A 22733-nucleotide genomic window follows, 5' to 3' on the forward strand; every position below is an offset into this window, starting at 1 on the left:
TGTTCCGCAGCAGCAGGGAGGCATGCACAGAGCTGTGGCAGCTTGGAAGAGAAGAGACAAGAAGTTCCACAGCAGCAGGGAGGCATGCACAAAGCTGTAGAAGCTTGGAAGAGAAAAGACGAGGTTCCGCAGCAGCAGGGAGGCATGCACAGAGCTTTAGCAGCTTAGAGAAGAAGAGACAAGAGGTTCCGCAGTAGCAGGGAGGCATGCACAGAGCTGAAGCAGCTGGGAGGATGGGACAAGATGTTCCACATCAGCAGGAAGGCATGCACAGAGATATAGAAGCTTGGAGAAGAGACAAGAGGGTCCGCAGCAGCTGAGGTGCCGCAGGAACACCTTTGTGTTGCATGTAAACAAGGTGTTTCCATTCACTGACAGCAGCACAGCGCACACTTTATACAGCCACTACAACCCTCAGCATTCCCTAGCACACAGTCGTAGTCTTGGTGGGTGAAGTTCTCGCGCTGTCAGCGCCGTGTGATGGGCGCAGCTCCTCCCTACAGTCACAGTGTGAACGCGGAGCTGGACAGGCGTAGAGAGCAGCCCGGCCCCGCCGCCTCCCCGCCGGCCGCACTGACCGACCTGCAGCTCCGCCGCACTCCCGTCTCCCGGACGCCCGGCCAGTGCGCTCTACTGCAGCTCTCGGCTTCAGGGCCTGGAAGCTCCACCCACCTGTAAGGTCACGTGCTGCATCCTGGAAGAGAAGGGGCTGACGGGACATGTAGTTCCCGGAGCTGATGGTGCCGCAGAGAGCGATGAGCGCTGGGAGCAGAGTGACGAGAAGCGGCAGGAAGATACTGGGAGCGGGACCAGGCGGGAAGCCGGCCGAGACCACGGAGCCGGCTGCAGGTCAGAGGCCGGGCAGGGCAGGGGAGATATACTGCGCCAATGGATTAGCCACGCCCCTCTGAGCCAATCACTTTACCGCATGTCGTAAAGCAAGATTTCAAACTGAGTGGTGTTGTATATTATATACCTGAAGTATTAATTAGTGAGATGTGTAGGATGGGGCCACCGTGGTGGGGGCCCTGTAGGTGAAAGTAGGGGCCACAATGGTGGGGGCCCTGTAGATGGAAGTAGGGGCCACAGTGGTGGGGGCCCTGTAGGGGAACACAGTGGTGGGGGCCCTGTAGGGGAACACAGTGGTGGGGGCAATGTAGGTGGAAGTAGGGGCCACAGTGGTGGGGGCACTGTAGATGGACGTAGGGGCCACAGTGGTGGGGGCCCTGTAGGTGGAAGTAGGGGCCACAGTGGTGGGGGCCCTGTAGGTGGAAGTAGGGGCCACAGTGGTGGGGGACCTGTAGGTGGAAGTAGGGGGCCACAGTCGTGGGGGCCCTGTAGGTGGAAGTAGGGGCCACAGTGGTGGGGGCCCTGTAGGTGGAAGTAAGGGCCACAGTGGTGGGGGACCTGTAGGTGGAAGTAGGGGCCACAGTGGTGGGGGACCTGTAGGGGGACACAGTGGTGAGGGCCCTGTAGGTGGAAGTAGGGGCCACAGTGGTGGGGGCCCTGTAGGTGGAAGTAGGGGCCACAGTGGTGGGGGCCGTGTAGGTGGAAGTAGGGGCCACAGTCGTGGGGGCCCTGTAGGTGGAAGTAGGGGCCACCGTGGTGGGGGACCTGTAGGTGGAAGTAGGGGGCCACAGTCGTGGGGGCCCTGTAGGTGGAAGTAGGGGACACAGTGGTGGGGGCCCTGTAGGTGGAAGTAAGGGCCACAGTGGTGGGGGACCTGTAGGTGGAAGTAGGGGCCACAGTGGTGGGGGACCTGTAGGGGGACACAGTGGTGAGGGCCCTGAAGGTGGAAGTAGGGGCCACAGTGGTGGGGGCCCTGTAGGTGGAAGTAGGGGCCACAGTGGTGGGGGCCCTGTAGGTGGAAGTAGGGGCCACAGTGGTGGGGGCCCTGTAGGTGGAAGTAGGGGCCACAGTGGTGGGGGCCCTGTAGGTGGAAGTAGGGGCCACAGTCGTGGGGGCCCTGTAGGTGAAAGTAGGGGCCACAGTGGTGGGGGCCCTGTAGGTAAAAGTGGGGGCCCTGTAGGTGGAAGTAGGGGCCACAGTGGTGGGGGCCCTGTAGGTGAAAGTGGGGGCCATGTAGGTGAAAGTAGGGCCCACAGTGGTGGGGGCCCTGTAGATGGAATTAGGGGCCACAGTGGTGGGGGCCCTGTAGGGGAACACAGTGGTGGGGGCCCTGTAGGTGGAAGTAGGGGCCACAGTGGTGGGGGCACTGTAGGTGGAAGTAGGAGCCACAGTGGTGGGGGCCCTGTAGATGGAAGTAGGGGCCACCGTGGTGGTGGCCCTGTAGATGGACGTAGGGGCCACCGTTGTGGGGGCCCTGTAGGTGGAAGTAGGGGCCACAGTGGTGGGGGCCCTGTAGGTGGAAGTAGGGGCCACCATGGTGGGGGACCTGTAAGGGGCCACAGTCGTGGGGGTCCTGTAGGTGGAAGTAGGGGCCACAGTGGTGGGGGCACTGTAGGTGGAAGTAGGGGCCACAGTGGTGGGGGCCCTGTAGGTGGAAGTAGGGGGCCACAGTCGTGGGGGCCCTGTAGGTGGAAGTAGGGGGCCACAGTCGTGGGGGCCCTGTAGGTGGAAGTAGGGGTCACAGTGGTGGGGGCACTGTAGGTGGAAGTAGGGGCCACAGTGGTGGAGGCCCTGTAGATGGAAGTAGGGGCCACCGTGGTGGGGGCCCTGTAGATGGAAGTAGAGGCCACCGTGGTAGGGGCCCTGTAGGTGGAAGTAGGGGCCACAGTGGTGGGGGCCCTGTAGGTGGAAGTAGGGGCCACCGTGGTGGGGGGCCTGTAGGGGGTCACAGTCGTGGGGGCCCTGTAGGTGGAAGTAGGGGCCACAGTGGTGGGGGCACTGTAGGTGGAAGTAGGGGCCACAGTGGTGGGGGCCCTGTAGATGGAAGTAGGGGCCACCGTGGTGGGGGCCCTGTAGATGGAAGTAGGGGCCACAGTGGTGGGGGACCTGTAGGGGGACACAGTGGTGGGGGCACTGTAGGTGGAAGTAGGGGCCACAGTCGTGGGGGCCCTGTAGGTGGAAGTAGGGGCCACAGTGGTGGGGGCCCTGTAGGTGGAAGTAGGGGCCACAGTGGTGGGGGCCCTGTAGGTGAAAGTAGGGGCCACAGTGGTGGGGGCCCTGTAGGTGGAAGTAGGGGCCACAGTGGTGGGGGCCCTGTAGGTGGAAGTAGGGGCCACCGTGGTGGGGGACCTGTAGGTGGAAGTAGGGGCCACCGTGGTGGGGGCCCTGTAGGTGGAAGTAGGGGGCCACAGTCATGGGGGCCCTGTAGGTGGAAGTAGGGGGCCACAGTCATGGGGGCCCTGTAGGTGGAAGTAGGGGGCCACAGTCGTGGGGGCCCTGTAGGTGGGAGTAGGGGCCACAGTCGTGGGGGACCTGTAGGTGGAAGTAGGGGCCACAGTGGTGGGGGACTTGTAGGGGGACACAGTGGTGGGGGCACTGTAGGTGGAAGTAGGGGCCACAGTCGTGGGGGCCCTGTAGGTGGAAGTAGGGGCCACAGTCGTGGGGGCCCTGTAGGTGGAAGTAGGGGCCACTGTGGTGGGGGCCCTGTAGGTGAAAGTAGGGGCCACAGTGGTGGGGGCCCTGTAGGTGGAAGTAGGGGCCACCGTGGTGGGGGACCTGTAGGTGGAAGTAGGGGCCACAGTGGTAGGGGCCCTGTAGATGGAAGTAGGGGCCACAGTCGTGGGGGCCCTGTAGGTGAAAGTAGGGGCCACAGTGGTGGGGGCCCTGTAGGTGAAAGTGGGGGCCCTGTAGGTGGAAGTAGGGGCCACCGTGGTGGGGGCCATGTAGGTGAAAGTAGGGGCAACAGTGGTGGGGGCCCTGTAGATGGAATTAGGGGCCACAGTGGTGGGGGCCCTGTAGGGGAACACAGTGGTGGGGGCCCTGTAGGTGGAAGTAGGGGCCACAGTGGTGGGGGCACTGTAGGTGGAAGTAGGGGCCACAGTGGTGGGGGCCCTGTAGATGGAAGTAGGGGCCACCGTGGTGGTGGCCCTGTAGATGGACGTAGGGTCCACCTTTGTGGGGGCCCTGTAGGTGGAAGTAGGGGCCACAGTGGTGGGGGCCCTGTAGGTGGAAGTAGGGGCCACCATGGTGGGGGACCTGTAAGGGGCGACAGTCGTGGGGGCCCTGTAGGTGGAAGTAGGGGCCACAGTGGTGGGGGCACTGTAGGTGGAAGTAGGGGCCACAGTGGTGGGGGCCCTGTAGGTGGAAGTAGGGGGCCACAGTCGTGGGGGCCCTGTAGGTGGAAGTAGGGGGTCACAGTGGTGGGGGCCCTGTAGGTGGAAGTAGGGGCCACCGTGGTGGGGGACCTGTAGGTGGAAGTAGGGGCCACCGTGGTGGGGGACCTGTAGGTGGAAGTAGGGGGCCACAGTCGTGGGGGCCCTGTAGGTGGAAGTAGGGGCCACAGTGGTGGGGGCCCTGTAGGTGGAAGTAAGGACCACAGTGGTGGGGGACCTGTAGGTGGAAGTAGGGGCCACAGTGGTGGGGGACCTGTAGGGGGACACAGTGGTGAGGGCCCTGTAGGTGGAAGTAGGGGCCACAGTGGTGGGGGCCCTGTAGGTGGAAGTAGGGGCCACAGTGGTGGGGGCCCTGTAGGTGGAAGTAGGGGCCACAGTCGTGGGGGCCCTGTAGGTGGAAGTAGGGGCCACAGTCGTGGGGGCCCTGTAGGTGAAAGTAGGGGCCACAGTGGTGGGGGCCCTGTAGGTGAAAGTGGGGGCCCTGTAGGTGGAAGTAGGGGCCACCGTGGTGGGGGCCATGTAGGTGAAAGTAGGGGCCACAGTGGTGGGGGCCCTGTAGATGGAGTTAGGGGCCACAGTGGTGGGGGCCCTGTAGGGGAACACAGTGGTGGGGTCCCTGTAGGTGGAAGTAGGGGCCACAGTGGTAGGGGCACTGTAGGTGGAAGTAGGGGCCACAGTGGTGGGGGCCCTGTAGATGGAAGTAGGGGCCACCGTGGTGGTGGCCCTGTAGATGGACGTAGGGGCCACCGTTGTGGGGGCCCTGTAGGTGGAAGTAGGGGCCACAGTGGTGGGGGCCCTGTAGGTGGAAGTAGGGGCCACCATGGTGGGGGACCTGTAAGGGGCCACAGTCGTGGGGGCCCTGTAGGTGGAAGTAGGGGCCACAGTGGTGGGGGCCCTGTAGGTGGAAGTAGGGGCCACAGTGGTGGGGGCCCTGTAGGTGGAAGTAGGGGGCCACAGTCGTGGGGGCCCTGTAGGTGGAAGTAGGGGGCCACAGTCGTGGGGGCCCTGTAGGTGGAAGTAGGGGTCACAGTGGTGGGGGCCCTGTAGATGGAAGTAGGGGCCACCGTGGTGGGGGCCCTGTAGATGGAAGTAGAGGTCACCGTGGTAGGGGCCCTGTAGGTGGAAGTAGGGGCCACCGTGGTGGGGGGCCTGTAGGGGGTCACAGTCGTGGGGGCCCTGTAGGTGGAAGTAGGGGCCACAGTGGTGGGGGCACTGTAGGTGGAAGTAGGGGCCACAGTGGTGGGGGCCCTGTAGATGGAAGTAGGGGCCACAGTGGTGGGGGCACTGTAGGTGGAAGTAGGGGGCCACAGTCGTGGGGGCCCTGTAGGTGGGAGTAGGGGCCACAGTCGTGGGGGACCTGTAGGTGGAAGTAGGGGCCACAGTGGTGGGGGACCTGTAGGGGGACACAGTGGTGGGGGCACTGTAGGTGGAAGTAGGGGCCACAGTCGTGGGGGCCCTGTAGGTGGAAGTAGGGGCCACAGTCGTGGGGGCCCTGTAGGTGGAAGTAGGGGCCACTGTGGTGGGGGCCCTGTAGGTGAAAGTAGGGGCCACAGTGGTGGGGGCCCTGTAGGTGGAAGTAGGGGCCACCGTGGTGGGGGACCTGTAGGTGGAAGTAGAGGCCACAGTGGTGGGGGCCCTGTAGATGGAAGTAGGGGCCACCGTGGTGGGGGCCCTGTAGGTGAAAGTAGGGGGCCACAGTCATGGGGGCCCTGTAGGTGGAAGTAGGGGGCCACAGTCGTGGGGGCCCTGTAGGTGGAAGTAGGGGCCACAGTCGTGGGGGACCTGTAGGTGGAAGTAGGGGCCACAGTGGTGGGGGACCTGTAGGGGGACACAGCGGTGGGGGCACTGTAGGTGGAAGTAGGGGCCACAGTGGTGGGGGACCTGTAGGTGGAAGTAGGGGCCACCGTGGTGGGGGACCTGTAGGTGGAAGTAGGGGACACGGTGGTGGGGGCACTGTAGGTGGAAGTAGGGGCCACAGTGGTGGGGGCCCTGCAGATGTAAGTAGGGGCCTCCGTGGTGGGGACCCTGTAGGTGGAAGTGGGGCCACAGTGGTGGGTGCCCTGTAGGGGGCCTCAGTCGTGGGGGCCCTGTAGGTGGAAGTAGGGGCCACAGTGGTGGGGGCCCTGTAGGTGGAAGTAAGGGCCACAGTGGTGGGGGCCCTGTAGGTGGAAGTAGGAGGCCACAATGGTGGGGGCCCTGTAGGGGTCCACAGTGGTTGGGGCCCTGTAGGTGGAAGTAGGGGCCCCAGTGGTGGGGGCCCTGTAGGTGGAAGTAGGGGCCCCAGTGGTGGGGGCCCTGTAGGTGGAAGTAGGGGCCCCAGTGGTGGGGGCCCTGTAGGTGGAAGTAGGGGCCCCAGTGGTGGGGGCCCTGTAGGTGGAAGTAGGGACCACAGTAGTGGGGGCCCTGTAGGTGGAAGTAAGGGCCACAGTGGTGGGGGCCCTATTGGGGGGGAGAAAGGAAAGGGTCACGGCGGTCGGGTCCCAGTAAGGGGGACTAGGGGCAATGGCTGTTTGGCCCCAGTATTAGGGAGTAGGGGCCACGGCGGTCAGGTCCCTGTAGGTGGAAGTACGGGCTACAGCAGTCGGGTCCCTGTAGGCAGGGAGTGGTGGCCACAGTGATCTGGTCCCAGTGGGGGTGGGTGGGTAGGGGCCATGGTTGTCAGGTCCCTGTATTAGGGAGTAGGGGCCGTGGTGGTTCGGCCCCTGTATTACGGAGTAGGGGCCATGGTTGTTGGGTCTCTGTATTAGTAAGTAGGGGCCATGGTGGTCCGGCCCCTGTATTAGGGAGTAGGGGCCATGGTGGTCGGTTCCCAGTATTAGGGAGTAGGAGCCATGGTGGTCGGCTCCCTGTATTAGGGATTAGGGGCCATGGTGGTCGGATCCCTGTTTAAGGGAGTAGGGGCCATGGTGGTCGGGTCCCTGTATTAAGGAGTAGGGGCCATGGTGGTCCAGTCCCTGTATTAGGGAGTAGTGGCCATGGTGGTAGGGTCCCTGCAGGGGGTGGGGCCACATGATGCCTTCGCAGAGCTCTACATGCTAGTCCCATTATCTCTTCCGCTTGGACTCTTCTCCAGGTCGGATCTCGTCCTCCGGAGGTAAGAGGAGGATTGTGGTGGAATATGAGGCTGTGTCTGAGGACACGGAGAAGAAGCCCAGGTGGGAGCCAAAGAGCTGGAGAGAAGAGCTGGAGAACATCCGGCAGATGAGGAGCGCTCGGGACGCCCCCGTGGATCAGATGGGGGCAGAGAAGTGCTTTGATCAGAATGCGGAGCCGCAGGTATCACCTGATAGATCGTGCACACCGGGCAGCGTCACCCATACAGGGCTTGTTTTTGCTGGACGAGTTGTAGTTTTGAATGACTCCGTCCATTTTACAATGTAATATGCTGAAAATCGGGGGGAAAAAAAGTGAGATGAAATGGTGAAAAAATGCAGTTCCACCATGGTATTTTAATTTTCTTACGGTGTTCATTTTGCAGTAAGAATGACCTGATGGGACGATTCTTCAGGTCAGTACGAGGACGGCGATCCCAAACTCAAAGTTTTTCTTAGATTTTAGTGGTTAAAAAAAAAAAACCACTAGTGACCCAGTACCATTGGAAGCCATGCATGCCCGCGCCATCACACCGCCTCCACCATGTTTTACAGATGGTGTGGTGAGCTTTGGATCAGGAGCTGTTCCAAGCCTTCTCCAGACTTTCTTCTCCCCATCATTCTGGTACAGGTTGATCTTACTTTTGCTTTTCCAGAACTGGGCCTCTTCTTTAGATGTTTTTTGACAAGGTCTAATCTTACCTTTCTATTTTTAAGGCTGATTGATTGTTAGCACCTTGTGTTGAACCCTCTGTATTTGCTCTCATGAAGCCTTCTCTCTATGGTAGACATAGATACTGAGACACCTTCTTCCTGGAGAGTGTTCTTCACTTGAGTGGATGTTGTGATTGTGTTTTTCGTCACTATGGAAAGGATTCTGTGATCATCCACCACTGTTGTCTTTTGTGGACATCCAGGCCTGTTTGAGTTCCAAAGCTCATCAGGGCGCTCCTTTATTTTGCAGATTGTACCAAAGTAGGTTTTGCTGCTCCTGACATTTCTCATATCTCCCTGATGATTTTCTTCTTTTTTTTCAGCCTAATGATGGTACGTTTATCTTCCATTGAGAGCTCCTTTTATTTACATGTTGTGGGTTCACAGCAACAGCTTCCAAATGCAAATGCCACACCTGGAATCAGATCCAGACCTTTTACCTGCTTAATTGATGATGGATTAATGAGGGGAAAGCCCATAACAGAGGTTTTGAGATAATTGTCCAGATACTTTTGGACCATAGAAAAAGAGGCAACTATATATGAAAGAGTGTGAATACCCTCAAATTAAAGCTGAGAGTCTGCACTTATATTAATTTTTATTTATTTTTAATACTGTTTAGTGTATACAGTTCTGCTCATCGTTATTGGCAGCCATGAAGTTTAAGTACGAATCAAGTGAAACAGTTTTTTGTATAGAGCACTCGTGTTAAATACAAAAGAGCAAATGATAAACAATAATTTAAAACAAGAAACTATGTGTTAAATCACAAAAGAGATTCACCTGTGATTAATTGTCGGTGCCCATGTGACATGAATTAGCCAATGAATGATGACTTCACTGTTTTAAAAAGCCACATGGTAGGCCTTGTTCCTTTGTCACAATGGTGAAGACTAAGGAGCTGTCTGAGAACATCAGAACTGCTAATATTAGCAAACACAAGACTTCCAAAGGGTATAAGGCCATCTCCAAAGACCTTGGTATCCCAGTTTCAACAGAGAGCAATGTTATGAAGAAGTTTGCCAAGCATGGAAGCGTCAAGAACCTCCCTGGACATGGGGGAAAGAGGAAAATTAACAAGAGATGTCTTTGAAGGTTGGTGCGAATGGTTGAGAAAACACCACGTCAAACATCCAGAGACTTGGAGGCCAACCTGGAACAGTCTGGGGTCATGGTTTCAACAAGAGCCATACGTCACACACTAAACCAAGCAGAGCTTTATGGGTGAAGGCCAAGAAAGAAACCATTGCTGAAGAAAAGAGGTAAAAAGGAACGACTGATCTTTGCCAAAGAGTACCTTCACAAACCACAATCCTGGGAAAATATTCTCTGGACAGATGAAACAAAAATAGAGCTTTTTGGCAAAGCAACAGTTTGTTTACAGACGGCGCATTGAAGCTTATAAGTAAAAGAACACCTTACCAACAGTTAAGCATGGTGGAGGATCCATAATACTGTGGGGTTGCTTTGCTGCGTCTGGTACTGGAGGCCTTGACCGTATCACAGGAATCATGAAATCAGAGAATTATGAAGAGATTTCAGAGCGAAATGTCCTACCCAGTGTAAGAAAACTTGGTTTGAGTCGAAGATCATGGGTCCTCCAGCAAGACAATGACCCAAAGCACACATCCAAAAGGACACAGGAATGGTTGAAAATGAAAAAATGGACTGTTTTAAAATGGCCAGCAATGAGTCCTGACCTCAATCCTATTGAAAATCTTTGGGGTGAGATGAAATCTGCCATTGGGAAAAAGAACCCTGCAAACATTCAAGAGCTTGAAGAAACTGCAAAGGAAGAGTGGGAGAAAACTCCAGCTGAGAAGTGCAAGAAGCTTATAGATGCCTACAAGAAACGTGTGGAGGCTGTCAGCAATGCCAAAGGGGGTGCAACCAAGTATTAATTAGGGGGTGCAACCAAGTAATAATTAGGGGTACCTTTATTGCTCACATGCTGTTTATTCTGTTTCTTCTTTAAAATTGCAACATGGAAGTTGAAAAACAATGTTTTATTGTTGTATTACTTTGGACCAATAATTAAAAAATCCTGAGGCTATAACTTTGGTACATTTCCATTTATTTCTGAAGATATTGTACAGTCTATGAAAAAATGAAGTGGTGTCAATAATTGTGAGCAGCATTGTATATATATGTGTATGTGTGTGTGTGTGTGTTTGTATGTACATATAACTAATAAAAAATATATATTTTTTTTATTTTAGTACTGATTATATATACACTGCTCAAAAAAATAAAGGGAACACTCAAATAACACATCCTAGATCTGAATGAATGAATGAAATATTCTCATTGAATACTTTGTTCTGTACAAAGTTGAATGTGCTGACAACAAAATCACACAAAAAACATCAATGGAAATCAAGTTTATTAACCAATGGAGGCCTGGATTTGGAGTCACCCCCAAAATTAAAGTGGAAAAACACAACACAGGCTGATCCAACTTTGATGTAATGTCCTTAAAACAAGTCAAAATGAGGCTCAGTATTGTGTGTGGCCTCCACGTGCCTGTATGACCTCCCTACAACGCCTGGGCATGCTCCTGATGAGGCTGAGTATTGTGTGTGGCCTCCACCTGCCTGTATGACCTCCCTACAACGCCTGGGCATGCTCCTGATGAGGTTGCGGATGGTCTCCTGTGGGATCTCCTCCCAGACCTGGACTAAAGCATCCGCCAACTCCTGGACAGTCTGTGGTGCAACGTGACGTTGGTGGATGGAGCGAGACATGATGTCCCAGATGTGCTCAATCGGATTCAGGTCTGGGGAACGGGCGGGCCAGTCCATAGCTTCAATGCCTTCATCTTGCAGGAACTGCTGACACACTCCAGCCACATGAGGTCTGGCATTGTCCTGCATTAGGAGGAACCCAGGGCCAACCGCACCAGCATATGGTCTCACAAGGGGTCTGAGGATCTCATCTCGGTACCTAATGGCAGTCAGGCTACCTCTGGCGAGCACATAGAGGGCTGTGCGGCCCTCCAAAAAAATGCCACCCCACACCATTACTGACCCACTGCCAAACCGGTCATGCTGAAGGATGTTGCAGGCAGCAGATCGCTCTCTACGGCTTCTCCAGACTCTGTCACGTCTGTCACATGTGCTCAGCGTGAACCTGCTTTCATCTGTGAACAGCACAGGGCGCCAGTGGCGACTTTGCCAATCATGGTGTTCTGTGGCAAATGCCAAGCGTCCTGCACGGTGTTGGGCTGTGAGCACAACCCCCATCTGTGGACGTCGGGCCCTCATACCACCCTCATGGAGTCGGTTTCTAACCGTTTATGCAGACACATGCACATTTGTGGCCTGCTGGAGGTCATTTTGCAGGGCTCTGGCAGTGCTCCTCCTGTTCCTCATTGCACAAAGGCAGAAGTAATGGTCCAGCTGTTGGGTTGTTGCCCTCCTACAGCCCCCTCCACGTCTCCTGGTATCTGCTGCATGCTCTGGACACTGTGCTGACAGACACAGCTACCCTTCTTGCCACAGCTCGCACTGATGTGCTATCCTGGATGAGCTGCACTACCTGAGCAACTTCTGTGGGTTGTACTGTAGACACCGCCTCATCCTACTGTACCTCTAGGGGTGAGGACAATGGCAAAATGAAAAAGTGACCAAAACAACAGCCAAAAAGGATGAGAACAGAGAAATAGTCTGTGATCACCACCTGTAGAACCACTCCTTTATTGAGGGTATCTTGCTAATTGCCAATAATTTCCATCTATTGTCTATTCCATTTGCACAACAGCATGAGAAATTGATTCACAATCAGTGTTGCTTCATATCTGGACAGGTAGATTTCACAGAAGTGTTATTGACTTGGAGTTACATTGTGTTTTTTAAGTGTTCCCTTTATTTTTTTGAGCAGTGTATATAGATCTAAAATAGTAATAAAAAAATAAATGAATAAAAAAAGATTATGTATATTATATACCGTATTTTGCGGACTATAAGACGCACAAGACCACAAGATGCACCCCAAATTTTGGAGTGCAAAATAAGAAAAAAAAAAGTTTAAATAAAATGGGGGTGTGTCTTATAGTTTGTTTTAACAATACATGTGGAGCGGGGTCACAGGAGGAAGAGTCGTTGTTTCAGGAGGCCGACGGTGGCAGGAGTGGGGCTATGCTGCAGGCCCTGTGCTGTCAGAAGATGTTGGCGCTGATGAGCTGCGTCCCCTTTCCCGTAGATTTCCCTCTGGTGGGCTTCGGAAAAATGGCCACCGGAGGCGGTGCATGTGCCGATTAAGGTCTCTGGAGACAAAATCTCGACGCCTTCGGTGACCATTTTCCCGAAGCCCACCAGAGGGAAATCTACGGGAAAGGGGACACCAGTTGACATCTTCTGAGAGCCCAGGGCCCGCAGCATCGCCCCACTCCTGCCGCTGCCGGTCTCCGGAAGCAGCGATCCTGCCTCTTGTGACCCCGCTCCATTGCAGCTGTCCCGTCCCCGTCCCCCCGCCAAAACCTGGTAAGATTCCTTTGGATTATAAGATGTACGCTCTTTTTCTTCCCAAATTTTTTTTGGGGGGGGGGGGGAGTGTGTTATAATCTAAAAATTACGGTATATATTTTATTTTTTGGTATTATTTTTTTATTTTAATTCATTTTTTTAGTTCTGTTAGGGGATTTGAATCTACGATCGTTTCCATGCTCGTTCAACTTTCTTTTCATGTCCTAATGGAAAGTAGTATTTCCTTTAGGATCGGAGGAACGGCGCTGGTCCAGGGGGTAAGTATACCTTTTTTTTTTTTACTGTGGATCTATTAATAAGGGGTTATGAAATAGTGAAGAACCCCATTAAATGATTTTGTGGTTTTCAGGACTCCGGTTTAAAATGTAATACCAGCAGTGACCACCAGATGACAGCACATACCCACCACTGATGCTTATAATGTTGCATTCTATTAAAGGGACTGAAATAAATGATATATAATGTGTGTGCATTTATATATACAGTGCTGTGTAAAATAGAAAGTGTTAATAGTTTATTTCTATCAACAAAATGCAAAGATGAATGAAGAAATCTAAATCCCGTTAATATTTGGCGTCCCCGACCTTCGCCTTCATCAATTCTTCTAGATAAACTTGCACAAAGTGAGGGATTTTGTAGGATTATAGTGGGGTGTATAAATAACCAATTATACCAAACATGTGATAACGATCATCATTTTTATATGTAGATTGTAACAGTCATTAACTGGAACAGAAACCGCTGTGTGGGAGGCTTAAAACTGGGTGAGGAAAAAACAAACACTGCTGTAAAGGTGAGGTTGTGGAAGACAGTTTCACGTCACAGGTCATACACCATGGCAAGACACAAGGTAGTTATACTCCATCAACAAGGTGGCTCCCAAGCAAAGATTTCTCAGCAGACTGTGGTTTCCAGATTTGCTGTTCAAGCTCTTATGATGAAGCACCAAGAAATAGGCAACAATGAGGTGATCGGGCAAGGACCACTGATTAGGTGATCGGGCAAGGACCACTGATTAGGTGATCGGACACATGCCTTTGAAATCAGAAGCTGTCCATCAGTGCCATCAGTTCAGAACTGGCAACAACCAGTGGGACCCACCTGTATCATCCATTTTTTTCTACAACAGGAAGCAGTCGTCAGCTTTATCCAGCAGGGGGCACAGCTGAGCAGGGACCCTCCCTCTTTCAGCATAAAATCCTATAGAAGAGCACATAAACAGTAAGCAGCATGTACAATCCCTTTCATCTTCCCATGGGTTCTTCCTTTTGTCAGGGCAGCGAACATATTGCAGGCAGATGGCGGGCACTGTCCCCAGGATATTACGGGCAGCAGTCGGGATCTTCGGTGCCCAGTGCTGATGTGCAGCCATGTCTGCAGTGAATTAGACCAGAGATGGCCTCCAGAAGGGGCCGTACTCTCCAAACATACCGGAGTCAGGCGAGGACTGGGGGTAATTTTGTCTTGTGTTTGAAGATACCTTGCAGCAGATGTTTGCTTTATGGCCTCTTTTGCTGGAATGCCAGTAAAATTGGCCAAAATTGCATTTTTATTCCATCTTGGAATTTTGTTTTCCCGTTCTTTTTCAGCATATTATATCAGGGCATTCAAAAGTACAACTCGTTCTGCAAAAATCAAGCCCCCATACTTCCATGTGGATGGAAACATAATAAAGTTATAGCTCTTGGAAGAAGCAGAGTAAATAGGTTTATAGTGCTGCGTGATCCGAGATAAGCAGCTTTCACACTGATAATCGTACAGGGATGATTACGGAGCAGAGCGGTACTCGAATTTTAGGGTGGGTGCTGACTGTCTGTCTCCATTGCTACGGTTGCACCTTGAGGCACTTTAGGCTTCCCTTGCCCCATGACAAAATCTGGTCTCTTGTGCTGCATGAGCTGAGATAAGCAGCTTTCACACTGATAATCGTGCAGGTATGATTACGGAGCAGAGTGGTATTGTTGTTTTAGGATGGGTGCTGTTGTCCATCTCCATTGCTACGGTTGCACCATGTAGCCTTTCCTTTTCCCATGACCCCATCCGGTCCTGGGCCACAACCGCACCCGGGTTATGTGACACTCCTGACGTTGTCGTTCCCAGTAGTGATCGTTCGCCCCATGTGTTGTTTTATAGGTCATGCGCTACCAGATCTTGCTGTCCTTGATGCTGTCCAGCCAGACGAAGGACCAGGTGACCTCAGCGGCCATGAGCAGATTACGGGAACATGGTCTGACCGTGGGGAGGATACTGGAGACGGACGAGGAGACACTGGGGAAGCTTATCTATCCGGTGGGATTCTGGAAGGTGACTGGTATTACTGGAAGGGTAGTGGGGGTGGGTGATGATCCCTTTAAATTAAAATGGTTGTCCCACATCATCCCCCTTGATTGGCCACTATAAAGAGGGTCTCCCGCTCTGGAGGACTCCTCGTGGTCAGGCACCTTCTGCAGTGGTGGAGTTATCCAAACTGGACATCCCCTTTAATAATTATTTTTCCATAGAACAAGGTTAAATACATCAAGAAGACGACGCAGATGCTTCAGGAGCAGTACGGTGGGGACATTCCCAATAATGTAGCAGAGCTGGTGAAGCTTCCTGGGCTCGGACCGAAAATGGCTCATCTCATTATGGATATCGCCTGGAACAAGGTGTCTGGGATCGGTAAGGACAATGGTGGATGTGTTGGGTTGCCAACTTTGGAAAGTTCCTACTGACTGTTTCCCCTGGTGATTTTCAGTACTATCCATAATTAATTGTATTGGCCTCCCTTCCATTATACACAAATCAATTCTCCACTTCTGAACATCTGACATACTTGTCTTTGCAGGTGTAGGGTGCGGCTCCTTACACAGCAGGTGTCAGCTGTGCTATACAGCTGCCACCTGCTGCTAAAAGCAGCGACCGGTGCTAGCTCTGATTGCTGCTGTTTAACAAATTAGATGCCGCTGTCAATCACTGATGAGTATATAAATGGCCTGGTGTGTACACCGACTCCCATCACCCCCACCTGGAGCCTACTGAAAGCCCCTGTTGCTACCTACTTGGTCTTTTTGGACTTCTGATGCATGCAACACCACCTCTCCATTTTTGGTTTTGAGATGGGGACCAGTCCTATAGGTGTGGGGACGTGCAGAGTTTCTATGTATTTAATTTTATATTAAACTACATGGAAAAAAAAAAAACGTTAATTATGACCGGATCGGAACAACCTCCTGTCTCCTCAGGTGTGGACACTCACGTACATCGTATCTCCAACAGATTGAAGTGGGTGAAAAAAGAAACCAAGACCCCCGAAGACACTCGTGTGGCCCTAGAGGACTGGCTGCCAAGGTGAGGGCCGAGCCAGTTTTAATGGGGCACATGTCCCACCTACCCATCCTGCTAGGGGTAAAGATACCATTGGGAAAGGCCTCTGCAGCACAGAGTATTTCGGAAGACTTGCAAAAGCAAGTGACCTGTCAAGAAGGGGAAATAAGAGGGCGCACAATACCCCAATATCGCTAGTAATGTAGGAGATATCCACGCTCAGGATTTTGATATATTTGACCTCATTGCGTCCATAGGGATCTCTGGAGCGAAATCAATTGGCTGTTGGTCGGCTTTGGGCAGCAAGTTTGCCTCCCCGTATCCCCCCGATGCTCCGACTGCCTGAACAGAGACATCTGCCCTGGAGCAAATAAAAAGAAGTGATGGGGCTCAAAATATGGAAGAAGACTTGAACACTTACAAGTTAAAAAACAAAAAGGTTTCCGGTTCCTTTTATTTAGTCTGCGTAGTTAATGGGAGGGTCTCCAGTACCAGCGGAGATTCACCTCGCTCTGGAGGACCCAGCAGGTCATTGATTTCAATGAGAACTGTGTAATGCCTCTTCTTCCCTCTGGGGGCAGTGCAGGGATACTAGCAGGTTCCCCGCCGGACCATATCTGTATGTTGAACTTATGACACTGATTTTTGTACATTTTTCTACTGTAAATAAAGTTATTTTTCTGCACATATGGAGTTTATATTTCCCTTTGGTCATACAATTCTCTTACACAGTAGATTAATAACGTAGTTTTCCCTTGATTACTGGGGGTCTTCCACCAATCATTAGAATGGGGGTCCCAAACCTCCAGTTCTTAGTGCGGTCGGTATTGAATGGAGCCATACGTTCAGTGTCTATGGGGTTGAGTATAACACTCGGTTTCCATAGAAGTCAATGGAGTAGCAGGGGAATTGGGACACCTGTTCTTGTAGTCTGTGGGGCCCCCAGTGATCAGATATTTATCTCCAATGCTGAGAATAGATAATAAGTGACAGCCATTTCCTAAAATCTTGACACATGACAGAAGACTCAATCTGGGAGGGGGTTCCTAGTGCGGAGACCCCCACTGATTACTGAAAGGAGCACTGTTGCCCTTTGGACACGTAGGATTCTATCATATATACCCCCTTAGCTTAGCCCCTGCACTGTGTGTTATGTCCCCGTCTGCTCACACATCAGAGGACATTCGTAACTTTTCTGCTTTTTCTTAAAGGGTTATTCTCATCTTTATAGATGAATATTTTTTGTGATAGTGCTGGTAAAAACAAGCACTTTTGCAATTTACTGATTACTAAAATTTACAGCCGTTCTTGAGATATCACCACTTTTCTTTTGTTTACACATCGTTGCCTAGGAGACCGACCACCGCTGCGGTCTGGCTTGTAAGAAAAGCACAAAAGAAAAGCGTTAATATCTCAAAAACGACTACAATTTTTAACAAGCAGTCAATTGCAAAGATGCTTGTCTTTAGAAGCTCTGTCTGAAAATACCCATTTGTGAAGATGGGGAAAAAAACACTTTAAAATTTTTGCAATTGGAACATACTCAATTGCCAAGGGGTTAAAGAAGAGGCCTTTTGGCCAGGATACAGCCAAGCTTCAATTTTCATCAGTAAAGGGACAAACACATACTTGGGAAAGCCTTTATTATGCACATAGAGGTTTACAATATGTCGTGTGTGTCGTAGATAAATGTTATCAGATATGTGCCTTTACGTAATTACAGGTTTAAAAGTACAAAAATAAGATTTCAGACGGCTACATACAGGCAGCTCGGTGGCCATGTGCAGCGTAGGGGTCGCCTATATCTTTACTATCAAAAATCTGTCCATCTTACAAAACTATACCGCAGACCTCCCATTCTACCAGCAGGGGGCAGCGCCGAGTGCCTACCATACTGATGAGTGGTGTAGGATAGAACGGCATTAGCCGGGCACGTTACGGCCATAGTGGTCCAGGTTTTACAACACTTAAAATAATTCTACGTCCATTTTAAAAAAAAAAAATAATCCATTGGTTTGTTAAAATTACAAGCTACATCCGGCTCCGACAGCCGCTTCCTTCATATATCAGTCTGTGTGTAACCCGCCGTCTCCACATTCAGTCCACATTCTGGATTTTCTATCGAGCAACCCGGGGATCGGTGATGTAGGACAGGGCTGCCATATCTGTTTCTCCTGTCCCTTCCTTTCTGTAGTGCCGGCACATATGGGCGAGTCCGGGCACCTGAGCTACTTGGGATAGGAGGGTCACCTACCGAAAACCTTCCATATAATGAGTTACGCTCACATTAGCCGGCATCGCAGTGTATAACCCAGATCCTGCTTAATGAACTGCAAAATGATGGCATCATGGCCGCCCAGAATACTGTGTGATGGGATCGAGTCAAGTTGGGACTCCGCTGACCAATGGGACCAGATTCAACCTCGATGTCGAGTGACGGGACCAAGCTCAGTGTCTAAAGGCTCGAGTAACCTTGAGGGCGATCGACGGGGCTGAGTTCGACCTCTAGGGAGAGCGACCTCTAGGGTGAACGTGACCTTAAGGGTGAGCTTGACCTCAAGGGCGATCGACTGGGCCAAGCTTGACTTCAAGGGCTAGAAACGGCGCCGAGTGCGACATCATGGACGAGCGACGGGACCAAGCGTGACCTCAAGGCTGAGTGTGACCTCAAGGCTGAGTGACTGGGCCGAGCGCGACCTCATGGGCAAACGACGGGGTCGATCGCAATCTCAAGGGCGAGAGAGGGGGCCGATTGCGATCTCAAGGGCAAGCGAGGGGGCCTAGCGCAACCTCCAAGGCGAGCGATGGTGCTGAGCACAGCCTCGAAGGCTGATGCTCTGCTAGACCTCAAGGGCAACTGATGGAGCTGAGCGCAACCTCAAGGGCAAGCGACAGGGCCGAGTGCAACCTCATGGGCGCGGGATGGAACCGAGCGCTGGGGTCGAGTGCGACCTCAAGGCTGAGTGTGACCTCAAGGGTGAGTGACGAGGCCGAGCGCGACCTCATGGGAACACAACAGTCGATCACGACTTCAAGGGGGAGTGACGGGGCCGCGTTCAGTCTTAATGCTGAGTGATGAGACAGTCTCAGTATATGTTACTGTCACCATTGGTTCTTGTACGCAGCAGAATGGGATATATACAGAGGCCCCCGCACCTCCGCGCAGCCCTGCGATCTCCGCTCGTGGATTCACTGGGAATATTCAGTCATTTACAAAGTCTCTTCTTCGTTCACGGTCCGGACCCATCTACCTCGACTGATTTCATCACGGCACAGCTGTAGAAACATGTGGTCGCCATAAGACAGATAATTGTCCATTCACATGAAGGTTCTGTAACTACATGGGTGATGACGGCCGACCACAAGGGTTAACTTAAAGGGTCAGCAAGTATGAGAAAAGCTACACGGGATAATTAATGGCATCAAATCTGGAATAATCATCAGAAAACCTTCTGGTACAGGTCTTCCTCCAACTCCCATACTGAATAATAAAGATTACCAACTTCCTGGATATGTTTTTTTTTTCCTCCTTGACTTCATTATGGCCACTAGGGGGCAGTCTTGTTTTATACATTTGTAACAAGGAAACTTTTTCTTTTGTTGTTGTTTTTCAGGGAGAAGAATTATTACAAAAAAATATTTTATTTGGCCCGAATCGGCCTAATCCCTTCCCGGCTGACGTGATTAAATGGCATTCCTGCGTCAGCTTAAGCGCTATAGATCTGGTAAGAGGAGCTTTCCTATGGACAACATGATCCCGCCGGCTTGTTAATCCGGGACGTGAGCGGTATTAGCGTGCCGCGGGGTTAAAAGATACTTCTTTTTAATTAGAGCAAACGTCTTAGGTCGGTGCATTATATTTCCACCGTCTGGAAGTCCAAATTTTATGCCCGGCAGCAAAGAGGTTAACCTTAATTTCTCGTAGAGGTAACGTCCCCCACCTCCCCGGCTTGCTTCCATAACATCTGCATCTACGCGTAGGTCTCTTGAAAGCAAAGCACAGGGGCACTTTTTCCCAAATCTCAGGAGCGGCCTTGATTTTCCAAGTCTTGTTATTATTTTTTTTTGCATTTAACTGAAACCATGTGCACATCAGTTTGGGGTAAGAGGGAGCCAGCGCATTCTGGGCTGCGGAGAGGAATGCGTGACCCCAAGGGACGGTCTGACGTGCAATACTCTGCTGATTCCACATGAGGCCCAAAATGTAGCCCCCCTTCCAGCCCAATCAATGCAAAGGATGTTAAGAAAGACGTCTTGGAGGAATTAAAGGGTCTTGAGTGCTCGGCGGAGGAAATCGTACATCTTAATCCTTGGTGGGATGGCAGGATAGGATGAGGAGGAGGATGACACCAGCTGCCAGGACTCTGCTGGTTCAGCAATGGAGGACTGTTGTCCATGTCGTCAATTCTCAAGAATCCATTGCTTTTTTTTTTTCACCCATGTTCCAGCCCTTAAGACTTTTTTTTTTTGCCCACGTAAAGCAATAATGCCCCGTACAGACTACGCACCATATTTCCACGGCCAGGTCAGGTCCATCCTGTCCCTTATCTCCTTGATGCTGGTGTGGGTATAATATGTGGCCTGGCACTAGAAGAGTTAACATGCCACATAGCTGAAATGGTTAAACAGATATAGTTTTCGGTGACGACCTCTTGTTAGTTAGTGGGAGAAAGGGGTTTGAGTCCTGCGACCGCTCTCTCGTCCCGACCGTTACGCGTCACGGGAGAGGTGGGATCAGAAGTTGCTGAAAAGTTCATGTTTCTTGTTCCAGTCCATTTGGGGGGCTCGCTTGTTGGCTCTCTTGGAGCGGGCCTTTTCCTTGGCTTCTGCCGCCGTGGGGCTGAGTCGCAGCCCGCTTTCTTCAAAGGGATCTTTTCGGATCAGGTCGCCTGCCTGTAACACAAAAAAACGGCGTAAATGGAGGATATTAGTTTCACTCTCATACCTGCCGCCTGGTGAGTGAGCAACCTACATGATGGCTCGGCTGAGACTTTGGGGGGAAAAGATGCACTAAATTTATTAAGAGGGGCACCTAGTGCACCAGTACATTAAATCTACACCAACTATGAGCTGGCGTAGATATTAGCTACAACATAGTCTGAGTATCGACGTTGGTGCCAGACGATCCTCTGCGCCAGTTATGCCGGCAGGTAGGAGGACTCTTGTCAGGCTGTCATGGACTACTGAGGTGGCTTCCGGACCATCTCTTTACTCAGATCTAATTTTTTAGAGCGTCGAGTGTCAAAAAAGTCATTTTTGTGCAAATTTTGCATTTTTTTGACACCAGAAATCTGGCTTAAAGGGAGTGAATACCTTCCCCCATAAACATCGTCAATATACCCACATATTAAATGTAGTCGATATACCCACATATTAAATGTAGTCGATATACTCACATATTAAACATCGTCGATATACCCACATAGTAAACATCGTCAATATACCCACATATTAAACTGATTTTTGGGTGAACATAATTTACCCCATCCATGGAATAGGTGATAACTTATTGATCAGTGGGGTCTGACTGCTCGGACCTGCACCAATTGGCAGATGGAGTGGCAGTGCACATGATCGACCACCGCTCCATTTATTCCTTATGGAGATGTCAATAGCGGCACTCTTTTCTTGACATCCGCATAGAGAATGAATGGAGCGGCGGTTGGTTGTCAGATAAAAGTGACCATTTCTGCCGATATTCAGGGGATAAGTTATAACTTGTTCTCACTGGACAACTCTTTTAATTGTAGTAATTGGCATTTATATTAGCTGCCATATATATTCTTTCATTTTTTTGATCTACGACCCAGTCTCAAATGTCCTCTGATGGCTCCATATAAAATGGCAGCATAGAAAGGACACGGAAAGCTTTCATTACCTGCGAGTCTTTGTCAGGGCTCTGCAAATCACTGTGAGATGAGGAAGTCGAGGAGCCTCCATTCAGCTGTAAAAGAAAACAAAAATGTCTTCATACACACACTGCCTGATGTCGTCTGAGACCGAGGCATCTGAGATCTGTGTCTCAACTAATAAGCACACGTGCCTCCTCCATGAGCCGTGGAGAAGGGCTCTGGCAGGAGAAGAAATTAATCTTTTGTACATCCATGAGTGGAGGAGAGGGGCTGTGACAGGAGAAGAAATAAATCTTCTGTACCTAAGTGAATTGATTAGAAGGGCTGTGACAGGAGAAGATATAAATCTCTTGTACCTGTTTGAGTGGAGGAGAGGGGCTGTGACAGGAGAAGAACTAAATCTTCACCTCTGCTGGCTGAGCACAAAGGATTTTTTTCTCCAGCCTCAGTCCTTAGTTAACCGAGCAGAAGATTAATTTTTTCTCCTGTCGCAGCCCTTCCCCTCGGCTCACAGAGATAGCTCCTCTGTCAGTTGAGATACAGGTCTTCAGGAGCTGTGTTTCTTCAGACTGCAGCCCGTCCTGACACGTGATTATGGTGGGCTGCATTTTTTAATTACTTGACGAGGGCCATGTTATTACATTCTTGAAGAACCCCTTTAAATGGGAGTTTTTTTCCAAAATGTTTTAGGGCTTATTAATACGAGCTCATACACCTGAACTAATGTTTGGCTATGAGGCTATTAATTCAGGTCAAGAGATTTGCAGTTGGGCCAGGAATTGAGACAGTATGGCTAACATAGGGGAAGATGGGGGCTGATCGAACGAACTAGTCATCTATTGATCCCAGTGGGCACACCTGCAAAAATATGCACTGCCCCTGCACAGACCTCGTGCAGCTAGATCCCCACCATTAGGAGGACCCGCACTGCAGACCTCGTGCAGCTAGACCTCCACCATTAGGAGGACCCGCACTGCAGACCTTGTGCAGCTAGACCTCCACCATTAGGAGGACCCGCACTGCAGACCTCGTGCAGCTAGACGC

The 22733-nt window shown here is 51.5% G+C and overlaps 3 protein-coding genes across 9 annotated transcripts in view; 1 reads left to right on the forward strand and 2 right to left on the reverse strand.

The window, feature by feature from the left end:
* TSC2 (TSC complex subunit 2) overlaps nucleotides 1-796 on the reverse strand; it is a 32639-nt gene extending 31843 nt beyond the window's left edge. For 2 of the 7 annotated variants that reach the window (XM_073648387.1, XM_073648386.1), the window contains exon 1: nucleotides 673-796. In XM_073648387.1, coding sequence (XP_073504488.1) covers nucleotides 673-693 — 21 coding nt within the window. In that variant the 5' untranslated portion in view covers nucleotides 694-796. Of the gene's footprint in view, nucleotides 1-582 lie in introns of all 7 variants that reach the window. The other 5 variants (XM_073648391.1, XM_073648390.1, XM_073648389.1 and 2 more) reach the window with 4 other exon arrangements.
* NTHL1 (nth like DNA glycosylase 1) lies at nucleotides 522-16522 on the forward strand. The gene is made up of 6 exons (XM_073648394.1): nucleotides 522-849; nucleotides 7315-7517; nucleotides 14665-14835; nucleotides 15033-15192; nucleotides 15756-15861; nucleotides 16095-16522. The coding sequence occupies exons 1-6, from the start codon at nucleotides 738-740 to the stop codon at nucleotides 16219-16221; spliced, it is 879 nt and encodes a 292-aa protein (XP_073504495.1). The 5' UTR covers nucleotides 522-737; the 3' UTR covers nucleotides 16222-16522.
* Nucleotides 16523-17463: 941 nt separating this feature from the next.
* The window catches only part of NHERF2 (NHERF family PDZ scaffold protein 2), an 84153-nt gene continuing 78883 nt past the window's right edge, over nucleotides 17464-22733 (reverse strand). Inside the window, exons 6-7 of the mRNA XM_073648393.1 lie at nucleotides 21716-21781; nucleotides 17464-20730 (exon numbers count right to left, since the gene is read on the reverse strand). Of these exons, the coding sequence (XP_073504494.1) occupies nucleotides 20572-20730; nucleotides 21716-21781 (225 nt within the window). The 3' untranslated portion in view covers nucleotides 17464-20571. The remainder of the gene's footprint in view (nucleotides 20731-21715; nucleotides 21782-22733) is intronic.

This window comes from Phyllobates terribilis, unplaced genomic scaffold, assembly GCF_046119375.1.
Source record: "Phyllobates terribilis strain yellow unplaced genomic scaffold, ASM4611937v1 Scaffold_9__5_contigs__length_417890890, whole genome shotgun sequence".
NCBI classification, from domain to species: domain Eukaryota; kingdom Metazoa; phylum Chordata; class Amphibia; order Anura; family Dendrobatidae; genus Phyllobates; species Phyllobates terribilis.

Excerpts from the sequence above, each read along its gene's own strand:
- NTHL1 (XM_073648394.1), top strand. The coding sequence starts at position 738 with ATGGTGCCGCAGAGAGCGATGAGCGCTGGGAGCAGAGTGACGAGAAGC. Across the intron at positions 850-7,314 it reads GACCACGGAGCCGGCTGCAG|GTCGGATCTCGTCCTCCGGA; the intron begins GTCAGAGGCCGG and ends ACTCTTCTCCAG. Across the intron at positions 15,862-16,094 it reads CTAGAGGACTGGCTGCCAAG|GGATCTCTGGAGCGAAATCA; the intron begins GTGAGGGCCGAG and ends TTGCGTCCATAG.